Genomic DNA, 24,457 nt, shown 5'->3' on the forward strand with positions numbered 1-24,457 from the left:
ATATAACAAAAAGAACGACCTTTGGTAAGTACTCCCTCTGTCCCAGTCAATTGTATACGTTTCTTTTTCACTGCTCGACACGCTTTTTAAGGCTCTTATTAAACATAGTTCCACAACTTATTTTTAAGATTTTCTTTTTTTGTATAAAAATATAAATGTTATACTTTTATACAAAAAAAGAAAATCTTAAAAATAATTTACAGAAGTATACTATATCGAAGCGTTAAAGTCCGTGCCGCGCCCCCGTCCCCCAATGTATACTATTGACCGGGACGGAGGGAGTAACATTTTCCGGATGTTCGAGAGTTTAAGGAGACATTCATCAGATGATGAGTACTCATGAGGAATGAGGATAACTGCAAGACCTATCACCTAAACTTTCCACGAAGTAAGTTTCTCAGGATATTATGTAATCACTTGTGTTTAGTTTTGTTTAATATTATTAACTTGTAATTATTTTGTTTAGTTTGGCAATTTTTTTTTATCTATTTTTATACATTTATCATCCTGAAACTTATGCTGATTGTGGCCATTCGTTATAGATGAGAATTAAAAGAGATATCGAAGTAAAGTAGTTTTGATCCTTTGTTCATAAATAAAAGATAAATTTTAATTTATGTATTTAAATATTTTTTTTATATTTATAGTTTATCAGGTTAATAAATTATTATTCTAATAATAATATATTATAATCTTATTTTAAAATAATATTTTAGATTTTTATAAAATCAAAATTAAAAATAAAAATAATTTATAAAATTGTGTGTTCATATTCTGTTTATAATCGAGACATCCAATTTAAAACCAACAGTACAGTAAGATCCAAACTATGCTCACAGTCGCAGACCGGTTTAAATTTCAAATTACTGTGTGGTCCTGTGAAAATAAAATTTGCAGAGTGTTCATTTCATTTCCTAAAACACCCCTGCTTTCTCTAGAAAATTCTCACCTTTTAACCTTTCCCGGCCCACCAGTCTCTGTGTCCACTCTTCAGTTGACAGCTCACCACCACCTTGCCATTCCCATAATAATACATCCCCATATAAACCCCAAGCTAGAAACCAAAGGCAGTTACAAAGCTCTAGAGAGAGAAACACAAAAAGAAGAAAGAAAGAATTGTAGAGAGAGAAACAAAATGAAAGAAGTGAGTGAGGAAGGACAAGCTCATCACCATGGAAAAGACTATGTGGACCCACCGCCAGCTCCTCTTCTTGACATGGGTGAACTCAAGCTCTGGTCTTTTTACAGAGCTCTTATAGCTGAGTTCATAGCCACTCTCCTGTTTCTTTACATAACTGTAGCCACTGTCATTGGCCACAAAAAGCAGACTGATCCATGTGGTGGCGTTGGGCTTCTTGGCATTTCATGGGCTTTTGGTGGCATGATTTTCGTCCTTGTGTACTGCACTGCTGGGATCTCTGGTAAGCTAAACGAAATTCTGAAAAATACCCAATTTATAGTTTTAGAAACCCAGAAAACCCTTTTAATTTCTTGCCAAAATGTTCAAGTTTGTGGTTTCTTGATTTTCCGGTGGCATGTCTTATAGTCTTGTTCCTGCATCGTGAGATCTACAGTGACCAAAACAAAAATGTAAAAATACAACCCATTTCATGGTTTCAAAACCCCAGAAAACCCTTTTAATCTCTTGAAAACATTTTCATGTTTTGATTTTTATGTTTTTTTTCAGGTGGTCACATTAACCCTGCGGTGACTTTTGGCTTGTTCTTGGCACGAAAGGTGTCACTACTGAGAGCCGTTGCTTACATGGCAGCACAGTGTCTGGGTGCTATCTGTGGTGTTGGGTTAGTGAAAGCTTTCATGAAGACCGAGTTCAACTCACTGGGCGGTGGAGCTAACTCGGTTGCACCCGGTTACAACAAGGGTACTGCTCTAGGTGCTGAAATTATTGGAACTTTTGTGCTGGTCTACACTGTGTTCTCTGCTACTGACCCAAAAAGAAGTGCTCGTGACTCTCACGTGCCTGTAAGTAGATAACTCTTTACTTTTTTTAAGCAATGTAACGTTTCAATATACATACATATATATCAGCTTCTTTGTTATTGTTTGGCATATAATTCAACTTTTTGTCATAAAGGTAAGTGAGTCGGTTCATGATTTTGTCCCTTTGCCATAAATTACATCCTTATTTGTTACTCTATTATTAGAAAAATGGTCTGGCTTGGGTAAATGAATGACAATGTCATGATCTACGCAGGTTCTGGCTCCGTTGCCCATCGGGTTTGCTGTTTTCATGGTTCATCTGGCCACTATTCCCGTCACCGGTACCGGTATCAACCCGGCCAGGAGTTTCGGTGCTGCTGTTATTTACAACAACGAGAAAATCTGGGATGACCATGTAAGTTGCATGCCAATATTTTTTTAACTGAGTTAAATGGATAAGAACGAAATTCTAATACATTTTCACATTAAAATCTCTCGAATTGTATTTACATTTTGCTAGTTATATCTAGCTAGTTTGGTAAAGGTTGTTGTTTGTATGCTAACATATGAAATTATGTGGTGGACAGTGGATCTTTTGGGTTGGACCATTTGTGGGAGCGCTTGCCGCAGCAGCATACCATCAGTATATATTGAGAGCTGCAGCTATTAAAGCTTTGGGATCATTCCGTAGCAACCCCACAAACTGAGAAGCACCATTACAAGCATGGAAAAGACTCTGAGAATCTTTGCATGTTATCATATTTATTTTAGTGTGTGTGTGTGTGAACTTTGAACTATGAAGGGACTATGAGTTTGCTATTCTTAATTAAAATTTGAAATAGTTGAATCTTTTGTTACTAGCTTTGGCTGTGTATTTGGTAGGAGTAGTAATGGATAGTGGTGTTGTTTCTTTCACTTTCTGCATTGTGTACTATCTATCCCCCCTGTCTCATTGTCTTTAATGGTATTCAGAACTCTGTGGTCTTTTGTTTTTACCCTGTGCTTTCTCTGTCTTGTTATTTTACCAATTCACACGAGAAAGTTACTGTTTGTGGCTTCACTTGCCACCCCCATTGGCCAGCATCAGATTGATTGACAAATGGTATTATAATCTAGGCAACACCTTAAAATTTGGCCCTTGATTTGATGATTTCTACTGCATGTGACACAACATTGCAGCCAGCACAAAGCCACTAATGTGCAAACATTATTATTGCTTAGACTTATCTCATCAGGTGTTGGTGAAATTTTATTAGGTGAACTTGAAGATATAGTGATAGGGGTCCTCAACCTGAAGCCCATTATTGTGAATAGTTTCTTCCTTAGAATTTGTAAGTATCATGTACATACAAGGCATCCAATGGGAGCAGGACACGTGTCCCCTGAAAAACCAAAGATGCCTCGTGATCATCTGGGGTCACGGGGGATTTGTGTTACGGAATTTGCTGGAATCACAAGTGTTTGTTCATCTTTTTGAATGAAAGACAGGCCACCCTAAATGAGAATAAAGGAAAAGATATAATTGCAAACGGGAATAAAGATAAAATGGCCATTAGTGTCATCTCATTGCTTTGCATAGAAGATTGTAGAGTTATTGAAGATAACAAGGTTGCTTTGTCAATGAAAGCTGCATGAGCTCTAAAGCTAAGCGAAAGAAAAGGCCTACCTAACTCAGCATTTGCTTGCTTTTGGTACCAAGTAAAATGTGACCCTGTGATTCAACAAGGAAGCTTACAGGTTCTTAAAGAGAGAAGAAACAGAGTTGAAAGGGAAAAAATAATAAAGGAAAAGAATTATGGACTTTTTTTCGCTTTCTTTTTAAGAAAACATGATCAGATTGGAAATGTATATCACACACTTCTGTGTTCCACCCTCTTTCCCTGCACAGTTACAGGGACAGTGCAACCACAATCTCCGTGTGCTCCGTTAGGATTTTAGTACATCATGTGAACTTACATAACAAGAAACATGCTTCATCGACGGATACAGAACAAGTTTTAACAAGTGTGATAATAGACAAAGAACCCGAAGTAGCTTCCAAGTTAACGCAGACTGCATTAAGCCACTGCGCTTCTTGCTTAAATGCAGTCTCAAGTCTCAAGTCTGAGGCAAAACAATTTGATGCAACTGAAACAGCATATTCATCGTTGAAGAACTCGGATTGTTGTATATAATGCGATCGGCTATTGCAATTATAATTTTTACATTTAGGCAAGTCAGAACCACAGCCAAGCAACAGATTAGTGATTATTTCAAATTTAAGAACCAACTGCATTGCATTCCACGGACTCTTATGTGAGTGAAACTTAGCTTCATTCTTTGAGGCTCATGAAGCGGCATTTCATCATCTTCTGGCCCTTTTGGCTCTGTATATTGGACCTCGGATCCCTCTCCCCCTTGAAGCGACTCCGGCCCAGCATTCGCCATCTTCTCCATTTCGACTACAAGGTCCACATCCCAGCCATGTTTGGAACTGTCAAAAGCCTTTCCCTCTCTGATCATTGAAACACAAGCCTCATATCCCATTTTAAAAGACATGGCAGTATAGATGTTGAAAATAGTGTTGAAGGCCATTGTAAGGACTTTTTAACGTGGTCTTTGTAAGGCAGCTCTGGAGGTTCCTCCTTACAAAGACCGCGATAGCTGCCTCTCTAGCTTGAAGATACGGCTGGTCTTGGCTGAATAATCAGAATAATCAGATATTTGAGATCAGATCACAATATAAATTGTGATACCTCTCAACAGCCAAACCAAATTATAATCAAAAGAGATGAGATACTTTAAAATCGTAAAACAAAGATGAATCAAGTTACTAAAGATCTCACTTAAGCTTCCGGTCATAATGATTTTTAGGACCGTTAACAAACAAATCTGAGCCGAACTTGTTCTTTTATAGAATGAATCAAGTCGAGACAGACTTTTTAATTGCATAAAAGCTAATAATACATGAGTCGAGCGGTGCTTATTTACGAAGAGGCACTCTTAAAGAATTCTCAGGCTGTTGTTTAGATCCTTTGTTGCCAGAGGTATATGTTGCCTTTGCGCTTTGCTACCTTAATTTGATGTTGACAGTCAGCTTGTAATTCCAAACAAAATGTCATTGGCAACAATGTTAATTCACATATATGCAAGTCCTAATTTCAACATATGTACTTCTTCATTCTTGCAGTCAAAAAGTGAAAATATGAAAAGCCAGGAACTTTTAACTCACAATACCTTTCAAGTTATAACTCAACTTTACCATCAAGCTAATACAAAGCTAAAAAACTTACCTCCAAATTGTATCTCCTACTAAACACTGATTGCGTACAATATTTCAAGTTCAGCCACGTCCATGATTACAAAACTGAAGGAGATTAAGGTAAACGACATAAGAAAGGAGAACAATAGGATCCAGAGCTTCAGATTTCACTACACACTTAAAAATCAACTTCCAGATAATACAGCATTGACAGAACCTGCAATTTTCCACAATCAGCAAATCAGCCAAGGTTTAAACAAGAATGTACACTTGTCCTAATCTATTTGTAGTATATTAGAAATCGTCACAAAGGATGACAAGTGCATCAACAGTGTGCACGTATAAAACTGACTAATTGGTTCACCTGGCACTGCAGATGTCGTAGTTTGACTTGATGGCACTGCAGCAACCTGTACCCTGCTAATTAAGATAACTTGAGTACTTAACAAACTACAAAACACAGTTATCGGATAAAATACAACAATGTAATATATTGGGGAGCTAATATGGAGATTATATAAATAACAATCTTCAGTCAAAATACAGTATGTTCTTTTTCTCATTTCTGTTAAAGAAAAAAAATACCTAAACACTGGACAGAATTATTTTGAGGACATCAAAACTTTTAATATAATCTTTATAGAGTCAATAAGGCAGAAATTGAATAGCACGCAAACAACCTCACAGCACAGGGCCCCGAAATCTGGAGGGCCTCCAATATTCAAGCCCATAATATTTATACAAATATGTAAGCGACTTAACTTTTTATTGTATGTTGATTAAAATCCCTAATTTATATTTCTTTCTTTTCCGTTGGCTGATTGCCATTAATATTATCACTATATATAAATTTATAGTATATATTCTTATGTTAGCGTTTCATTTTGAATTTAATTATTATTTATTAAATTGTTTTTTGAGCCTTTTGTATGGATTTGTTACATTATTCTTAGTGGATAATTAATATATAATCTTCATTTTTTGTCACAGATAATATACTATAACTATTACTTATTTTTCCCCGTGTTTTATAAATATATATATTAATATAAATAAAATTAATTGTTTAATTTTGCACAGGACCACCCAAATTATTGAACCAGGCCTGCCAGAAATGTACTCTATTCCCTCTACCATCTGCATGGGCATCTCGGCTATGACTATAAAGCACCACATCAAGCTCACGTCTCACAGACTAGTACTATAGTTGGTAAAGTTTAGGGGGACATTCTATGTAGATTAAAACTGCCTATAATGCTCCAGACTGAAGTTTGATCCATGCAGTTATTCCAGAAGGAAAATATATTTTTGATGACATTGTAATAAAAACAATTTCAAGATTATCAATACAGAATATGAATACAGAAAACAAGATAAAAGACTATATATACAGAAGTTCACTTAGCAAGGAACTATTAATCACTTGCTAAGAGTTAATTATCTACAATGACCAGAAAGAATAAGATCTTCAAGACACAAATCACAATGTTTAAATGCCATAAAGCAAAGCATGGTGATATATGATCAAATAATCTCCTTAAAAATTGCTAAACTTGGGACCATCCTCCTATTAAAGCTCAAGTATGAATAACTTTACAAACTTCCTATGCAAATCATATACAACTAGGCATTAATTCCTCAAACTTTAGGCTTCTGTCGTACATGGCACAGTATATTCAATACCTGACACAAATTAGAGACACCATTTATGACCCAAAGTATTTTAAGCTATACATACATAGTATATGTTTCTGTTTCTGTTACACAATTTGCGCATAACAATTTTCAGGATCGACAAGACTACAATATTTTAACTTTAATTAATAAAATGATGTGTTATTAATACAGTCAATAAACTAACTGTCCCATTTGCCAAAAATTAACATTTTTCAAATGAAACAAACTCAGTGATAACCCAAACTTCAATGCTTATAGCAAGACATCCTATGAAAGGAACATGATGCCATAACATGAAATCACAGCCCGATCATGATATTCTTTCTCCATATCTGAATAAAAGTCTATAAAGTCATAGGGTGTTTTGTTTTCATGTCAAGCACTACTACCCCTAAAATATTCCAACTCTACAATGCAAATTCTGAAATGACAAAACTTTTTCTAAAAGGGACTCCATTCTCTTCACTAGAATAAGTGAACCTTTAACCTCAAATGTTTTATTATTTCTCATATTCCAATATGTTTATCTAGAGTCTTTATGACACTGAAAGAAAGGGAGAAAAATGTATGATCGCCGAACTTCATTCCAAAAATATCTCACTCACCAATAATTCAAAGCTATGAGCTGATGAATCTGATTACGATACCTATATATTAAGTAAGAGTATATCTACCTAGTGATCAAGTCCAGTTAGTATTATGGTTTTATTTTCAAAGACATAAATGATAAACATATACTTCTTATGTCCCATTTATTTAGCCCCTTAAAATTCCATGGTCAAACTTAACAAATGCTGTGGTTTCTTTTATACAACCAAAAATTGATCTGGGAGAGAAAATAAAACGAAGTCACCTACAACATAGTATTTAACGCTTTAGCACCCAGAGACGCCATTCTTGTGAATCATTAAACAATTGGATTAAGACCGTACAGCATGGAAATTCAAAAGAGAGCATGAATTCCTAGACTTATTTCAAAAGTGAAAAACACTGGATTTGGTACAGTAGGTGACCAACGAAGCATCAGATCTGCTTTATAGACAAGTCGTTTACTCTCAAGTCCTTGGCTTCCAAAAGAGCAGAGCCATAGCAACAAACTTACATCCCATAAAACCACTCCTTTGTATTCATAGCATAAAATAGAATACTCTCCTTGAATTTTCTATGATTATTTCATCAGTGACAAGAAAGAAAAAACTATTGCAGTTCGTTTTGGAGGATTGACAGTTATAACAAACTTTCTGACACTGTAGGAGTACTAAAAGAGGGAAAAAGATCTTACTGAGCATTAATTCCGACTTCATGCTTAGCTTTCTTAGCCTTGCGCTTTCTCTTTTTCGAAGATGTTGAGCCAACAATCAGTGGTTCCACATTTGAAGGCACAATTAAAGTTGTAGTAGCACTAGCCTCAACAAGGGAGACGGATTTTGCTGTAACACTAGACGAATTCCCAGTGCAAGGCTCCTGAGAAGCTCCCTTAAGCATGTTATCATTCGGCACAACTTCGAGCTCATTCCCTTTACTTGAACTGGTGCGTATATTATATCCTGTATGTATCCCCGCAGGCATACCCACATTCTGAGTGTTGCATGAATTCTGAACTTTACCCTTTGCAGGGCAAAGCATCTTTTCTTTTGACTTGATAATCTTAGAAATAACATTGTGTGCATCAGAATCTGCACATGTATGAAACGAAATAACCACTTTACATTATTGAACCATAAAGCCTTACAAAAAAAGAATAGCACAATATATTTTGTTCGGCTGAGTCTTTCTAAAGTAAAAGGTTACAACTTTATATAAATTTTAAGTACCTAAAATAGACAGGATAACAGCACGCGCTGCCAAGTGCTGAGACTGTTTCTTGTTCCTGCCTTTGTCCCCAACATATTGTTTGCCATTAAATGTCAAAGATGAAACAAATGCTAAATCTGAACCATCTGCTTTCTCTGTTTTATAACTAGGGTTCTCTGCATTTATCTTATCTGCATACTCTTTAAGAATTGCTTTGCAAGAGGAGAGCTCCTGGTAAATAAGAAAAACTACATAAGTTAAAAATTCTATCAAATGAAAGGTTTCCCAATTATTTATATTAATCAACGATAAACTACAAATAAAGTTGGAGTAGCACTAGCCTCAACAAGGAAAACAGGTTTTGCTGAAACACCAGAAGAACTCTTAGTGCTGGGATCTCGAGTAGCTGTCTTGAGCATGCAGTCACTCAGCACAACTTCTAGCTCATTCCCTTTACTTGAACTGGTGCCAACATCACATCCTGTCTGTATCCTCGCAGGCATACCCATATTATAAGCGTTGCATGGATTCTGAACTTTACCCCTCGAAGGGCAAAGCATCTGTTCTTTTGACTTGATGATCTTAGAAATAACTTCGGGTGCATCAGAATCTGAACATGTATGAAACAGTTATCACCACTCACATCATTGAACCATGAAGTCTCACAAAGAAAGAATAGCACGAGATAATGTGGTCGACCGAGTCTTTCTAAAGTACAACGTTTACAACTTTAAATGGAGTTCAAGTACCTAAAATAGACAGAATAACAGCACGTGCTGCCAAATGCTGAGACTCTTTCTTGTTCCTTCCTTCGTCTCCAACATATAGCTTGCCATTAAAAGATAAGGATGAAATAAATGTTGAATTTGAACCATTTGCTTTCTCCGTTCTATAATTAGGATTCTCAACATTGATCTTGTCTGCATACTCTTTGAGAATTGCTTTGCAAGAGGAGAGCTCCTGGTAATAAGAACAGTAAGAACAATAGAAAAAGTGCACTACAACTATTGAAGTTAAAATTTTATCAAATGTAGATTTCTAAAGCAAATAACTTGATTAATATGTCAATGAAATACAACTCTCATCGTCCATGCTATTAAACATTACTAAAACAATGTTAAAAACAGTGGAAATAATGGAACAAGAACAACCAGACCTTTTATATATAATTAGCCTCAACGACCGGAAATCTTATTAATTTATCGAGCTTAATATTAAAATGTCATTATCATGCCAGGACCAATAAATTATCAATCTAGCAATTACTAATTTATGAAAGTTCTACTGATACTGAAGCAAAATCCTACACCTTGATATATTTCATTGTGGTTCAATACAATTATATATAATTATATAAATGCTGATGCAATCTACATAGATAATATGAGTTATAATCTGTAATGGTACTGAACAACTGATACATATGATTATAATGATGATATCTTGGCTTCTCTAACCCCCTTTTCTAAACTTGATTTGATAATAAATTATGTTAAGTTACATGACTAATACGTAAATGATAAGATCTCCAGTTGCGTATGTTCATCTACTGCCAGCATATCTCTTGAACATCGCGGTCCCAGCTAAAGAGCCAGCACATTTCTTAGTGCCGCCCGGGCCAACAACTTAACATAGTTATCAGAATTTCAGTAAGGCGCAAAATGCAGCGGATTGTAGCTGCAGCTTGCGAACAGTTTTCCATTCTGTACCTGCTTTTACTTAATACTGACAGCAGTAACACTCTACAGGTGTTACTATTACCTGAGAGCCAAGAAACTTAAAAATTGGTTATAATTACATAACAAGCCAAAGCAGCATAGAATTTCCTTCTACCATTACCCCATGATGCATGATTACAATTTCTTATAAAACTCATATATTCAATATTTCATTTTTAACCGAGGTTCACAGCTCCTGGCTTCCCACTCATCCTATGGTCACAACTTCTATTGTATTTTTTTTCTATTATATCAATATTTAATATTCTGTGCTACAAACCTCAATACTTATGTTACCCATCTCTTCTTATTCTTCAATTAATTCCCCATCACTTTAATAAAGTGCGATGTTCTTTGAGATTAAGCTCCTGGAGGTCTATCCTCCATTATAATTAACAGCTGGTTAAGCATTATCATATATTATTTATAAGACAAAATTTAAAAAACAATATAAAATTAAGTTTTGCTCCTAACAAGTTGCTAGAGCTTTAGCTTGTATATTTAGGTTTGGACTACTAGACTGTGAAGTGTTCTGTTGCAGCATAAAATATCAGATTCAGTTCTCACATCCATGCCCCTGATGTGGGTAGAAGAAAGGATATGCAAGAAGAAAACATGCATACCTTGATATCTTCTCCGTTACGAACACGGAGTGGGGAAGTGTCAGCAGTCTCTTCTGATTTTTGAGACGGTTCACCGCAAAGGCAGTCCAACTCTTTGTTTTCAGTTGTCTTTTCGAGTGGATGTGTCTCGTCAGGTGTAGAGTCGGGCATGTCATGGAACTGGGTAGTACCAGCATTACTAGTTCCAGCAGCTTTAAGAGCCTCAACTTTTGCCTTGACCTTCTCGAACAACTCTTCTAAATCCTTAAATATTGGATCTTGAATCTGAGGCAATGAATCAAGTTTCATACTCTGCAATACATAATAACCATATTGTTAGCCAAAATTTTTATATCAAATATTATCAATTTGCAATGAGCACAAGACATTACAAAACAATAGATAACGTCACAATCCTCTCATACTACATTATACCACAATTACAGATAGGTACTTGCTTGTCACTGTTGAACCCTAACAATGATGAACATAAAGTGCGCATTAAACATTTATATTCGCCTAAATAATCAAATTCGAAAGGGCTACACTAAAATGGTTAAAGTACTTAATAACAACTCAAGGTTTCGGAGCTAACAAGTCCGCGAAAAATGCTTTTGGATTGTTGGGAGTAATACAATTACATGTAAAGAAAAAAAAAAACACATCATCTAGCTAATTCCCCTCAATTCTACATGCACCTAGCAAATTTTAATTTACCATCTTGATTGAGCATAATCATGCAACAATGATACTCCCTCCGTCCCTTTTTACATGTCCATTTTGACTTTTGACCAGTCAAATTGACTTTATTTTGACTGAACTTTACATGTATCAGATAATTGAGAAAAATAATAAAAATTATATCAATAGAAAGTACATTTAGTGTATTTTAATACGCAACTTTCAGATTTTAAAAATAATGAGTAGATAATTTGTAATATTTAGTCAAAAATTGGTCAATTTGACTCCTCGAAATGCATAATGGACATGTAAAAAGGGACGGAGGGAGTAATAAAGAATGAATAATCAACCATTTTGAAACTCATAATCTTCACATGTACATAATTATTAATATCTACTGAAAATGGGAACAAAGAACAGAAGTACCTCGCACTCCGGAAGTGTGTGAATGTTGACAGCTTTCTTCATTTTCTTGTGTTTTAGTACAACACTAATGTTGTTGTCCTCGTTCATTTGCTTTTCTTGTGTTCTGAGGCTCTTTGGATTTCCAACGTTACAGATCCTTGTCTCTTCTGTATTAAGTTAAAGGTATGGCACACGTAAAGTGAAAGTGTTTTCTCAATTTCTAGGTACTGGATTATCGAAACGCCTAACCTCTTTAATATGAATGATTATCACCGCATTAATATAATCTATTCAAAATCTATATATTTACTTTTGATTTATTTTTTCAATATTTTATATTCATAAAAAAAATATTATTTTATTTTAGAAAAATATGAGAAAATATTGAATAATTTTTTATCAAATTTTTCATGATAATTTTTAATTGATTTCATCTCACAAATAGTGATGAGACTACCTGTATACACACTAATTTTCTAACTAAAATCGTCCAATTTGATAAGTTTCAATAGTACATTGTAATCATATTTGTAACCTCATTTGTAACTTGAAAAGCAACCACTTTCAATCGTCTTGGCATCTCATATGTAATTTTGTCCGTATTTTTAAAATAAATTAGAAAAATTGATATTTTTATAAATTTTCTCAAAAGAATTATTTATAAATGCGTCAAACACAATAAATCAAATAATGAAACATATATAGATATTCAGTAGGATCATTTTGTAAAAAAATAATATTAACTCTAATATGAAGAAATATATCTCTTGTGAACATGTGTACGAGTGTGTCATAAATTATATTTTTCCGAGACATTGATTTTAAATAATTTTTTAATTTTCAGAATAATTTTGCAGAAGTTTTTATTGAAATTGTATAATTTATGTGGATGCAAGTGAAGAGAGAACTGAGTGAAATACAAATGTTACTCCCCAAACTAACATAGGAGCAGATCCAATAATATTAAATATAATAAAAAATAGTGCCCTAGTGATTAAGGACATCATTTTAATATATCAACTCCAACAATACGCTTTATTATTGTGTCTTATTGTTAAAATATTAATATATTTAAATTATAGCTGAAGGGAAATGAAAAGGAGAGAGGAGAGAGATGTGTTGAAATGAGAGAAAGCTAATTTTTTATTGGTAGAAATGATTTAAGGCATGCATACACGTGCCTAAAAAATAAGGCATTTGAGAGATGTTCTAGTGTTGCACTAGGATATTATTGAAGCACTCATATTATTGAAGCACTCATTTGCTTCGAATACCTTAAATTTTGATTTATGACAACAATTTGAGGCACTCATGGACTTCTTTCGAAGAAACATACTGAACAGCAGGGATTAATTTACAAGAAGAGCAGGAATAGCTATTAGCTGGTCCACTAAAAAACCTAAAACCAAAAAGCAAGGCCCAGTACGAAGAAGCCCAGTTCAAGCAAAGAATCCGACTCATCCATCCATCTCAATCTAGAACCAAGGTTTCTAAAACCCTAGCTTGGACAAGAAGATCCAAACTCTATACACACACCGTCACACACAGACACATCACACATACACGTCAATGGCAACAGCAAGAATCAAAGAGCTTTTCAAAAAATACGGCAAAGTAGCCCTCGGTGTTCATCTCTCGGTGTCCGCAGCATCCGTCACAGGTCTCTATGTAGCTATTAAAAGCAACGTCGATGTCGAATCGCTGTTCGAGCGCTTCGGTATCGGCGTCGCGAAAGAAGATGAAGAAGCTGTTAAAATAACGGAGAATATGAATGATGAGATTATTAATCCGAAGAAGAGGAATAGGACGGCGGAGCTAGCTGCGTCGAGTGGCGGTGCGTTGGCTGTGGCGGTGTTGTGTAATAAGGCGTTGTTTCCGGTGCGAGTTCCGATTACGCTGGCGCTTACGCCGCCGATATCGAGGTTTTTGGCGAGGCGTCGGCTTCTTAAAGGCGGTGTATGAATTTATGTGTTTGTTTAGATTTGTTTTTGTTTATAATGTGATGTGCTTGTGGATTAAGGAGCGTGTTTTCGGGTTTAGTTATCGTTAATTTGATAAAATAATGGAGTATGCGCTGCAATGGATGATGATCTTAGCAAATTGAATTTATATTTAGCGGAAGTTATAAATGATCTTGATAAATGGAGTATACTGTCTCTTGATGAATGATTAATAATAAGATGGCACATATTGATATCTGACTTTGCTAATGAGTTCTTGGCTTTTTCCTACCGAGTCTTCCACTTGTGTTTCTGGTGTGTTAGTGAATCTGTTCTTGTTGATTCGTTGAAACAGAGGAATTCCTACAACAAAGATACATTACCTTTTTCGTAGCGCCGCTATTGTACATCATGAACTTTCAGAGCATACAATCTATGACGTTATAAGTATAGTTGAAAGTTGTATTCATCACATTTAAGATTCCTAATTCTAAAATCTTGTTACAGATCAGGTATCTGAAATAGGTGTTCTTTTCTTATCGATATAGTAACAATGCTGTAGTATTGCTCTAGGTCTGTGTGCAGTTTCTTTTTTCGGTCTTGGTCAATTACAGAAACGAAAATACTCATGCAGCCTACTTACATTCACTGAGGTTAGAACATCAATTTGTTGTTACCACTGGACTCTCAATCTTTTTGATTTGTTGAGCTTTTCACATGAATTACTCTCCAGTTGCAGTACTGTACTGTCGGCCATATGGAATCCTTTGTATAGACATTGGAGCTTGCAGGTCTGTAGACTCCACTTTTTTTCTATTTGCGTACTTCTGTTGGAATACCTACAAATTTTCTTAGTTTTAAATTACAATGAAATGTTTCCTGTACCAATGGAACACAATCAATGACTCCGCGTTTGGACATTTCTATCGTGTCTTTCTTCTTCCTTTTGTTTCCTTTTTCCGTGGTTTGATAGTCCTCTATGTTCTGTTCTCCAGCTAGAATTGGTAAAGCTTTAATTGAAAATCTCATGTTATGAATACATAATTAGTTACATGAAATCTTTTATCATTGGATTTTAACAATTGAGTATCTAAACTTTTTTGTTGCAGCCTATATTAGGAATCAGAAGTTCCAGTAAAACGAAAAAGTAGAAACTGCTCATGTTTTATTCTTGAATCCAAATACTGCAACTGTGAAAAATGAAATGTTATGTTGTGCATGTTACTCATACAATTTTTTTTTTGTTAAAGATGAGTCTTGAAGGGGCTTGTGTTTTACTCGCCAAAAACAAAGCTGTGACAAATCTACTAGTTACATCTGCAAGATCTCTATTCAGTAAATTTGTTAATTACATGAGCAAGATCTTCCTCATGTTTGAATCTCTGGACGCAGACGTAGACTACCAACTTCATTTTCCATTTCCGTTGCCTTGCAGTCGCTGAGTATTATTATGTAGACGAATAGAGTACAAATATAATATCTGATATGTAGAAGCATGATAATTATTATGTACATAGAACCAAATACCATCAAATTGTACTTATATTAAACGTGCCGCTGCCAATAATTATCTTAACATTGTCAATCAGAGACTCGGGACCTGTAATAACACATGCAATGTTAAATCTGGTGCATTATACTTCTAATCGATAATAAAGCACGACCATTGAAAAATATATGAATACTTGTTCTCATGAACATATGATGTCGGTAGATGGTTATCGGTTATGTGACTCTGATTGTCGACTCATTCAGCTGATCGTTGTCTTGCTCAGCTGATCGGACTACTACCAAATTCTTGAATCTCGTGCAAGTTAGTTTGTGATCATCGTCAGACTCAGCTAATCGTCATCTCACTCGGATTGAACGATTTAAATCAGGAAGCTTTTATATAAATATTTGCTCATATATAAATATAAGAGTTTAAATACTTTGACGCTATAACTAGTTTAATCCTTTTTGAATTTTATTTTCGGTGTATAACTCCTTAAACAAATGTTGGAATTCTTCGTTAGGTTAATATAATGATCATCCTCGTACATGTTGACATTTAGTGTATTTGTCTGGTTTACAAACGATTAACACTGATGTTTACCTTCGTATCTTTTTCCGATAAATGATATTGTTCAGTCCACCTTGATTGTATTTGATTTGTATTCTGATTATGAATAATCAGAGTGTTGATACCGGAATCTTCTAATACTTGATACTGAATCGTTAGACAACTTTTGTTTCTTGAAACTTTTTGAACTTTGTTGTTTAGTGAGTCTTGAACATATTAATGAATTTCTTCAGTGGACGGGTGTTCGTTTTAGTTTGTTAGATTATCTTTTTCCGCACATACTTGATCTTCTATCTTTTAGTTTACTTTCAAGTCATCCTCTCATGCAATTGAACCTCTCCATCAGCATCAACTTCGCTATTACCTGTTGAAATCTCATCTTAGAGACTTCTAACAAGAAATGTCTATTTGATGATCCAAGTTAGCCTCGCCCCAGGGCCCAGGATGAGCCTCACCTGAAGTGATCTGGTCAGCCAAGCTAAGCATTCAGCCAGTTGGTATACGCCCACCCGTCTCGTTTACCGATGAAATTCGTCTAATGGCTCATTAAGTCAATCTCTTCATTTGACCAAAAAAGCTTGCTGAGCTAATTTCTTGAGTTCTGTTATAACTGTTATCTTAAACTCAAGTCCACCTTCAGTCTCGTTTTCAGTGATGACAAAGGGCTAGTCCACACAACTGACTTGGGGGAGGTCCGCACGGTCTGGATCGGATGTCAAAAACGGGATGTCGGGTCAGCACACCTAGTCTCATGCTTTTCGGAGGAGGCGGGGTCTCAACGTTTCATATCTATCTGATATAAGGCGGCGGCCTTACAGTTAGAACCAAGAAATGGGAAACATATTTTGATTAGGTTACTTATTTTCCGAGAACACCTTTAGCTTGATCCCCGTAAATAGGATATATAGACATATTGTTTGGGGATAAAACACTACCCTTGACAGAGTGTATATTTCTTCCGTGTTGTAAAGAAATCCTAACTGCGAACGATCTCAGTCAAAAACTAAATCACATATCTTGCCGTACGTCATAATTAACTACCCACGTACGTCGTCATCAATCATCCCTGATTCGATTAACCCTCTCGAATTTTATTATCATCAGATTCCTCGATTTACAGAATGAAAAATTAAATTTTCTTTTCAATGACAATTTTTTCCAAAAATGGAGTAAATTTCTTGTCCTAAATATATAAGAAATTTCTTTCCAATCTCCAAGTTCTTCCTTCGCATAATATTACCAGAAATATTTTAAATTGTTTACTTCTTTTTTTTCCCTTTTCTGTCGTAGTCGCCGATACCAAAGATAGAGTGACAAGATTTTTCTGTTTTACATTCGCGATCTAAGATGAGTGTGTGCGTCGCTGTGGTCGGGCACCAGGTATCTCGATCTACACTTGTTATTTTCATTATCTATACGTATAATTTAGATATACACTTTGATGTAGTAGATCATAATAGAATTTTAATTTCGTTTAATTGCGAGCAGAACAATCCGCTATACATACAAAGCTTTACAGATGCCGATGATGCGTTGAAGCTTCATCACATTGTTCACTGCTCTCTCGATGTTATCGACGAACGAGGTGCTTATATCATCCTTTCATCTACTCTACTCATTGTTTCCTGTTTTATATAGGCTGCTGTTACTTTAATTTCTATGTATGATGATTGATTATGATCTGGGTTTTAATTGGAAGTGTGATATCGATACTGTAATTAAATTCGAATCTAAATTAAATCCGTGTTGGGTGATTTAATCGAATATGTACGGGTATGTATGTTTGGTTGGTTTAAGTTTATGAATTAGTAGAGAAAACATTCGCGTGAGAGAGAATGTAGTAGTTAGGGATGTGGATGTGTCATGTGTCATAAGAGGTAGAGGAAAATGGGAATTTTCTCCCGAAAGTGTTCTGAATTTGAATTGGCTAGTGGCTACTAAGTTAGGGAAGGTGCTGTGTGACCGGTGAAAATTTCAGCCCTTGGTATCATTGATCCCCTTTTTTACTTGTGCAAATGTGATATCGAAACAATAGAGGAAGGAGGATATACACCTAAATAAAACATTTTGTCGTCAACTTGGTAATCCTTTTCACTGTTTTCAAGTGCTTTATATATACAATACATTGTTGTTGAAATATCTTGGAGGCAACAGCACTAACGGATTAGTAAACTTTTATTCATGTATAATACAGTAAATAATCCGAAAAAATCCGGACCTCTGCTGAATGAGACTTTTCTTGGTCTACTTTACCCGGCTGATAATTACAAAGTGTAAGTAAAATTCTGTTTTTTGAAGCTTTGCATTGCCAATAATCTAAACATCACAGAACCCAATATGTGGTGAAGACTGTTTGTCTTTGGCTCCCTTTAATGTTGAATTGATGCACGAATGCAAGTTTTCTTGTCGCACTACTCACCCCATACTGTATATATTATTGGTGCAGATTTGGCTATCTGACCAATACAAAGGTAAAGTTTATATTGGTGACAACAGATGTTGATGTCAGGGATGCAAGCGTAAGAAATGTGAGTATTTACAGTCATTTCATTAACTTCTGCACTTGCTTTTAGAGATGATTGAAGATACACAAGTAATGCCCCTTACATATTCCTATGGGAGCTAAAATATGAAATCCAGGGTCTTAGATTTGATATGAATATCACACCTACTATTTCTTGTATATTTCCGAGATCATATGATCTTCGACCTTTGAAAATGTCTAATTATGCAAAGTCTATAACTGTGAGGGTAGTACCTTTTGTTTCTTGTCAAACCTATTTCTAGATCATATGTTGAACCCATGACCTACGGACTTCTTTCTTATGCTTGGTAACTTGTTACTTCACAGTTTTTTAGAAGGTTCCACTCTGCATATGTTGATGCTGTCTCAAACCCATTTCACGTTCCTGGTAAAAAGATAACCTCCAAGACCTTTGCTGGAAGAGTCAGTGCTATTGTCAGCTCATTTGGGTCAAGCACCACTACGGATTAGCACCAGCCATTGAAGGATAAACATTCTGGCATCAACAAAGAACACAGGGGTGGAGCTCTTTAATCATCTTTTTCCCTTTTACGCTCTCAGGGGGGTGGGATGGTTACTAGAGTTTACAGCGATGTCTCTCATTGACTATATGGTCTATACCTTTCTTTTTTTGTTGATGAACTTGGATATATATAGAGCTCCTGTAGAGTTTACATTGAAAGGTGTTATTGACTATTCCGTTTGGTAATGAATTTGGACAGGTGTTAAGCATACAGTATGTAAGATAAGATCTTTTCAAAATACTAGGTTTTGATGATATAGTTTTATGTCAAAGCAACTGTCATCAGTGATATATATATATATGCTTTGTTTAATAAAGTTTGTTGCTGAGCTGCAGTATACATGACCCAGAAGTTTGCTTCTGCAGAAAATCTTAAGCTGTTCCACTTCTCACCAAGTAAGGTAATATGAAGCTATTTTGTTTTAATGTCCTCAACCCCATTATGCTGTTTAGTTACAATTCAAAAAGTTGTCCCTGTGAATGACTATACTGAAATCCAGAATTGAGAAATCGGAGATTACTCTATCTGCTTCCCAAAGTAGAGTCTAAGATATACAAGCCATTATCAATAATACGACCTGCCACAAAATCATTTATTTGTATTTAACTAATTACTAGTGTTATATGGAAAACAATATGTTTCACTAACTCTATCACATAAAGTATATAATAATTACACGCGCGTATAGAATAGAAAAAGAATTATTAAATATTTCTGCTGGGTGGTGGTGTGGGTGTTTGTGCCGGGGTAAAGGGATAAATGCATAGCTAATTGATCGGCTGAGTCTCACTTGGGTGATGGGATTAGTGTCATTTTGTCAAGTGTTGGATGAAGACTGGTTTTTTGGCGACTTTTATTCGATGTTTGTATGCTGAAGCCATTTTGGTATGTTAGTGTGTACAAATCTTTTTTGTCTAATACAGTGATTAGTAAGTTTTGGTTAATGGTTAAGCAGTAGTGTAGCGTAGTGCCTGCTAGCCAAATGATTAATTAAAGTGGAAGATCAACATTCTTGTTTGTAATTCGAGTTAATTGACACTATGATGAGCATTTTGTAGAAATTCTCTTGTTGGGCTACCATGTTTTTTTTTGCGATAACGTATTCACCAAGTTGATCACTAGTTAAGTAGCTGTTTATTGAAGTTTGAAGTTATTAAGTTACTGCTAGTATTATTTCAAGTCGTATAGTGCCTCTGAATTGTACACACAGGACAGTCTTGAGATATCTCAAATATAACAGTATACTCCCTCCGTCCCATTTTAACTGCTTTTGACTTTTTTACATGTATTTTAAGATGTTAAAAAAATCACATCTAAACATAATATTTTTTTATAAAATTTATATCAAATAAAAGTTTAGGTTCTAAACTTTTATTTGATAAACTTTTATTTGATATAAGAATTGAATTATTTTATTGAGTGTAGATATTGTTTTTTTACATCTCAATATACGTGCTAGAAAGTCAAACATCAGTTAAAATGGGACAGAGGGAGTAGTTTTTATGCTATTTGTCTGCACACTTAAGGTGTTGGAGAAGTACGATCTAACACATTACTGATTGCTCGTAGTATTGAATTTGTTCAAGACATAGTCAAAAGAGATCGTCTAAAGAATCTTCCAAAATTTCCACAAACAACAGTAATCACAAGATTTTCCGTTCCAGTTTTGGATCAGAACCAAAACGGTAGAACAATTTATGATCATTCATTTTCTTTGCCTCATTTTCCATTCTAGATTCCATTCTCTTTTGCCGGCATGAACCAGACACCCCTCACAGTTTCATAAAATTCAGTCACGTAAAGAAAGAACATACATGGATCACTCAACCGCACACCTATTTAACAAAATGATCAATAATGCAAGTTAAAATATACTTGCATAGTATTAAAAAATATACTTGCATAGTATTAAAAAAGGGTGTATATTGAAGTCTTAAAATTTTTAAGTTATACTCAAGAGACGTATGGGTGTCTGATATGAAAGATGAACATGTATGCTATAGTTGGTGTATGATGATACAGATACACTGTTAATAAATCCTAGTAGGAATATTCTTACAAATCAATTCCTTAAATGAAAAGTAATAAAATCAGTTTATGATGAATTTATAGTATATGAACTAAATTGGTATGAAATTCAGAAGATGTAAACATTTTTCATTCATTGAGCAATGAAATTTAGCTGGAAATAAAACTGACACACAACATTCCATCTTCTTATTAAGGACATCCAAATTACAAGTTGACTACACAATACTGTAAATAAATACTCCTCAAGCAGTGGCACTGAGATTTCCACAATCAAAGTCAGCTCTCTTCATTAGCAGCCCTGCCAATAATCCACCCAACAATTTATCTCTAACAAAGCTGATCAACTTCCCATCACTTTGCTGCAAAAACCCAATCAAATAAGCTGTACTAATGAGACTGAAGCCTCTCCATTTCCTCTCATTTGCATACTTCTTCAATCCCATTTTGATCCTCATACCTTCATTATCCTCACTTCCCTCCCCCTCTTTGCCATTCGATTTTTTCTTCCAGGCCTCGCCCAAACACCTAGCTAAAACAATGCCATCCTCCAATGCTGAACATCCGCCTTGTCCTAGATCCGGTGTCATTGGATGGAGAGCATCACCAGCTACACAAACATTGTCTTTGTGAATATTTCCCCACAGCAACTCCCATGGGTGTCTAAACCTCAATGGAGAGGATACAATACCATCAAGTTTAGTAGTTTCTATAACACTTTTTATCTTTTCTGGTACTTCTCCAAGATTGTCCAAGACATATTGCTTCATGTTGTGTGTATCCTCTTCCATCTCCCTGTCTGCACCAAAGAGAGAAGTGCATCAAATAATTTAGAGAGACCTTTTGTGATAAATTAGTCAGTAAATAAGACTAGTATTTCTAGACATAAGAGGATCCAATGGCATCAAATAAGGTTGTGAGATGTTGAGTTTATATACCATTTCGAGAGGGGGTGTAAGTGAAGAACCAATAAACAGTGTGATCATCACATGGAAGGAATCCATATTTGACACCTTGACCAAAATACTGCACAAATCTGGGCTCAAACTCATGAGCATCATCGAAATCTGCATATCCCCTAAAGGCAGACCGGCCTGCAAAAGCCGGTTTTTCCAGTCCCAAGAATTTTGCCACCACTGAGTTCACCCCGTCACATCCAACCAACACCTTCCATTGACAAGTTACGACAAAGGCTTTAGTAAGAATATACGGGTCGGCATTCTAATATTGGGTACTTGTGTGTGTGTGTGTGAACATATATAGCACCTTAGCTTTGATAATGGTTCCATCAGCAAGATGAAGTAGTTTTATGTGTCCGGACTCAATAGATACAACCTTGGAGGAAAACCTAATAGTACCACTAGGCAGTTCCTTGACAAGAGTTTCCATCAATATCTTCCTTTTCACACACCTTACTTCATGCCCTTTCCTACATGTTTGCAATTCAAGCATTCAACAAAATTAAAACCAAGAAACCAACCCAAACATACACGGGGTCATGTTCTATTACAAACTCTAAACACAACCTACAAACCAATAGCCACAGATCAAATACTGCATACAAATTATCCTTATGTACTTTGGAGAAAATTTAGTTTCTACTAAACGAACATGACAAATCGGCAATCTTACTGAGTTGCACTTGGCTCAAATGACAATTCTGAGGCAGCACCTGTCTCTAAGGAGGTAGCCACTACCCTGCACTCAAAATATCATGGTTAAAAAACAGACACGCGTTGAGTAAACTTTATCAGTGAAATTAACTTTCCCGACGAATGCGAAAGAAAGGATAAATGAAACAGTCATGTATACCCTTGAAGCTGTTTATGCTGTCGACGAATGGAATCAGCAATGCCTAAGGCTTCCAATGCCTTCCAGGCATTACTCCACACCATGAATGCAAATCCTGTAATTCTCAAACTATCTGCCGACTCCAGTACCATGCTCCTAATTCCCAATCTACAAAAACAGAAGTATATATATAGGATCTTTCTAGTGTATGTCCATGGGCACATGCTAACAATGACTTTTTTACACATGTGGGAGATTTTGATTGGTGAGGATTTTTGTGTATGCAGAGGGCCACCATTATTAATAGGACATAAGCCAATAGGAATCCACCCTATAGCTAAAAAATGATTGTTAGTGTCTGTCATGGGCACACACTAGAAAATCCGATATATTTATACTAGTAGTTTTCTTCCATTGGAAATCTGATAGAAATGTGTGCAAAATTAATGTGTGTAAATTAAAGAGACCTGTGAAGTCCCAAGGAAGTTGTAAGACCAGCGATCCCACCTCCGACAATCACAATGTCTTCAGTGATTTCCATTGTATTCGCTATGTTATTGAGAGAGCAAGCAAGCAACAAGAAGTATAAGAAGCTTGTTTGTGTGTGTCACAGTGTCAGTGTGTGTTTTGAACACTGGAACAGAATATGCAGTTATATAGGAGATAAGATATGGTCCCTGGCAGAAACAATAAGAATAAACTAAGATATGAATTATTATGGTGGTGATGACAGGCCTTACGTATTATTTTCTTCATGCACAGTTCACACTAGTACTCCAGACTATTTTGTTTTTACTTGCTAAAAGAATATATCATCGAATGCTACTCCACACCAGCCAAAATATATGTGCTCCCAACCCTGAACCTATATTTGCGAATGACTAAAATCCAAGTTGAGTGTATGTTAGGATATTGGTATAAAAAGATGGAAAAAAATTGTCCACATATTAAATGATGGCATCTGCATGTAAGATGCATATGTTGAAATACGTTGACTCGTCGAGCGATATTGTATTAAGACATATATTAGGGAAAATTTTAATTATGATATATATTTAAATTTTAAGGGGACAGTAGTATTCAAAAAATATTCATATTAATAGAATTGGAACAACTGAGAAAACAAAAGTAACCCCGAGTGGCATTCGTTGTGCATTTGTGCCGGGCAAGGTAAGACCTTGTAGTGCACTGTCCAAAACAGAGTATTCTTCTTGACTCAAATGCACATTATTTACCCAACAAATATTGAATATTATGTCCTACTCCAGCCGCCATTAAATAGAAGAAAAAAAGTGCAAGTTTTACTCTTTGTATGAATTTAAGACATCATACACGTTTATCAGTAGTAATTTGCAGTTTAGAAAAGAATATAGAGTAAATGACAAAGTGGTGACTGTAGTTTTCTAAATTTTACAAAATATTGGCTGGACTTCAAAAATTACAAAATGGTGGTCGGAGTTTGCTTCCGCTTTTTAATAAGGTGGCGGCCGTTAAGTTCCGTTAAATTTGCTCCGTTAACTCTAAAAAAA

The 24,457-nt window shown here is 35.4% G+C and overlaps 5 protein-coding genes across 13 annotated transcripts; 3 read left to right on the forward strand and 2 right to left on the reverse strand.

Moving 5' to 3' along the window:
• Positions 1-1,052: 1,052 nt before the first annotated feature.
• LOC108204813 (probable aquaporin PIP2-8) lies at positions 1,053-2,936 on the forward strand. Its single transcript, XM_017374438.2, has 4 exons — positions 1,053-1,421; positions 1,688-1,983; positions 2,216-2,356; positions 2,529-2,936. The coding sequence occupies exons 1-4, from the start codon at positions 1,136-1,138 to the stop codon at positions 2,646-2,648; spliced, it is 843 nt and encodes a 280-aa protein (XP_017229927.2). The 5' UTR covers positions 1,053-1,135; the 3' UTR covers positions 2,649-2,936.
• A 790-nt stretch (positions 2,937-3,726) lies between these two features.
• Positions 3,727-12,255, reverse strand: LOC108193506 (uncharacterized). 9 transcript variants are annotated; one of them, XR_010287692.1, is made up of 9 exons: positions 12,081-12,255; positions 10,995-11,285; positions 9,403-9,613; positions 8,995-9,263; positions 8,674-8,884; positions 8,142-8,535; positions 5,547-5,602; positions 5,214-5,287; positions 3,727-5,017 (listed from the first exon to the last, which is right to left on the reverse strand). XR_010287692.1 is itself a non-coding variant. In XM_017360223.2 (8 exons), exons 1-8 carry the CDS (start codon positions 12,165-12,167, stop codon positions 5,280-5,282), a joined length of 1,527 nt encoding a protein of 508 aa, XP_017215712.1. In that variant the 5' UTR covers positions 12,168-12,255; the 3' UTR covers positions 5,132-5,279. The 9 variants fall into 9 exon arrangements, 4 of the variants coding, with proteins under 4 accessions (XP_017215712.1, XP_017215683.1, XP_017215722.1 ...); XR_010287693.1 differs by having other exon boundaries at positions 3,728-4,619; XR_001801223.2 differs by having other exon boundaries at positions 3,728-5,017; positions 5,214-5,399; positions 12,081-12,254.
• A 1,217-nt stretch (positions 12,256-13,472) lies between these two features.
• On the forward strand, positions 13,473-14,260 carry LOC108205493 (uncharacterized protein C106.07c). Its single transcript, XM_017375474.2, has one exon. It carries the CDS (start codon positions 13,629-13,631, stop codon positions 14,019-14,021), a length of 393 nt encoding a protein of 130 aa, XP_017230963.1. The 5' UTR covers positions 13,473-13,628; the 3' UTR covers positions 14,022-14,260.
• A 3,016-nt stretch (positions 14,261-17,276) lies between these two features.
• Positions 17,277-19,380, forward strand: LOC108205492 (uncharacterized). Its single transcript, XM_017375473.2, has 5 exons — positions 17,277-17,441; positions 17,550-17,646; positions 18,256-18,334; positions 18,508-18,589; positions 18,913-19,380. The coding sequence occupies exons 1-5, from the start codon at positions 17,409-17,411 to the stop codon at positions 19,054-19,056; spliced, it is 435 nt and encodes a 144-aa protein (XP_017230962.1). The 5' UTR covers positions 17,277-17,408; the 3' UTR covers positions 19,057-19,380.
• A 1,860-nt stretch (positions 19,381-21,240) lies between these two features.
• On the reverse strand, positions 21,241-23,584 carry LOC108215515 (monooxygenase 2). The gene is made up of 6 exons (XM_017387995.2): positions 23,396-23,584; positions 22,950-23,096; positions 22,770-22,835; positions 22,404-22,566; positions 22,076-22,304; positions 21,241-21,936 (listed from the first exon to the last, which is right to left on the reverse strand). Exons 1-6 carry the CDS (start codon positions 23,467-23,469, stop codon positions 21,383-21,385), a joined length of 1,233 nt encoding a protein of 410 aa, XP_017243484.1. The 5' UTR covers positions 23,470-23,584; the 3' UTR covers positions 21,241-21,382.
• Between the last annotated feature and the right edge of the window lie 873 nt (positions 23,585-24,457).

This window comes from Daucus carota, chromosome 1 (assembly GCF_001625215.2).
Source record: "Daucus carota subsp. sativus chromosome 1, DH1 v3.0, whole genome shotgun sequence".
Classification (NCBI taxonomy): Eukaryota; Viridiplantae; Streptophyta; class Magnoliopsida; order Apiales; family Apiaceae; genus Daucus; species Daucus carota.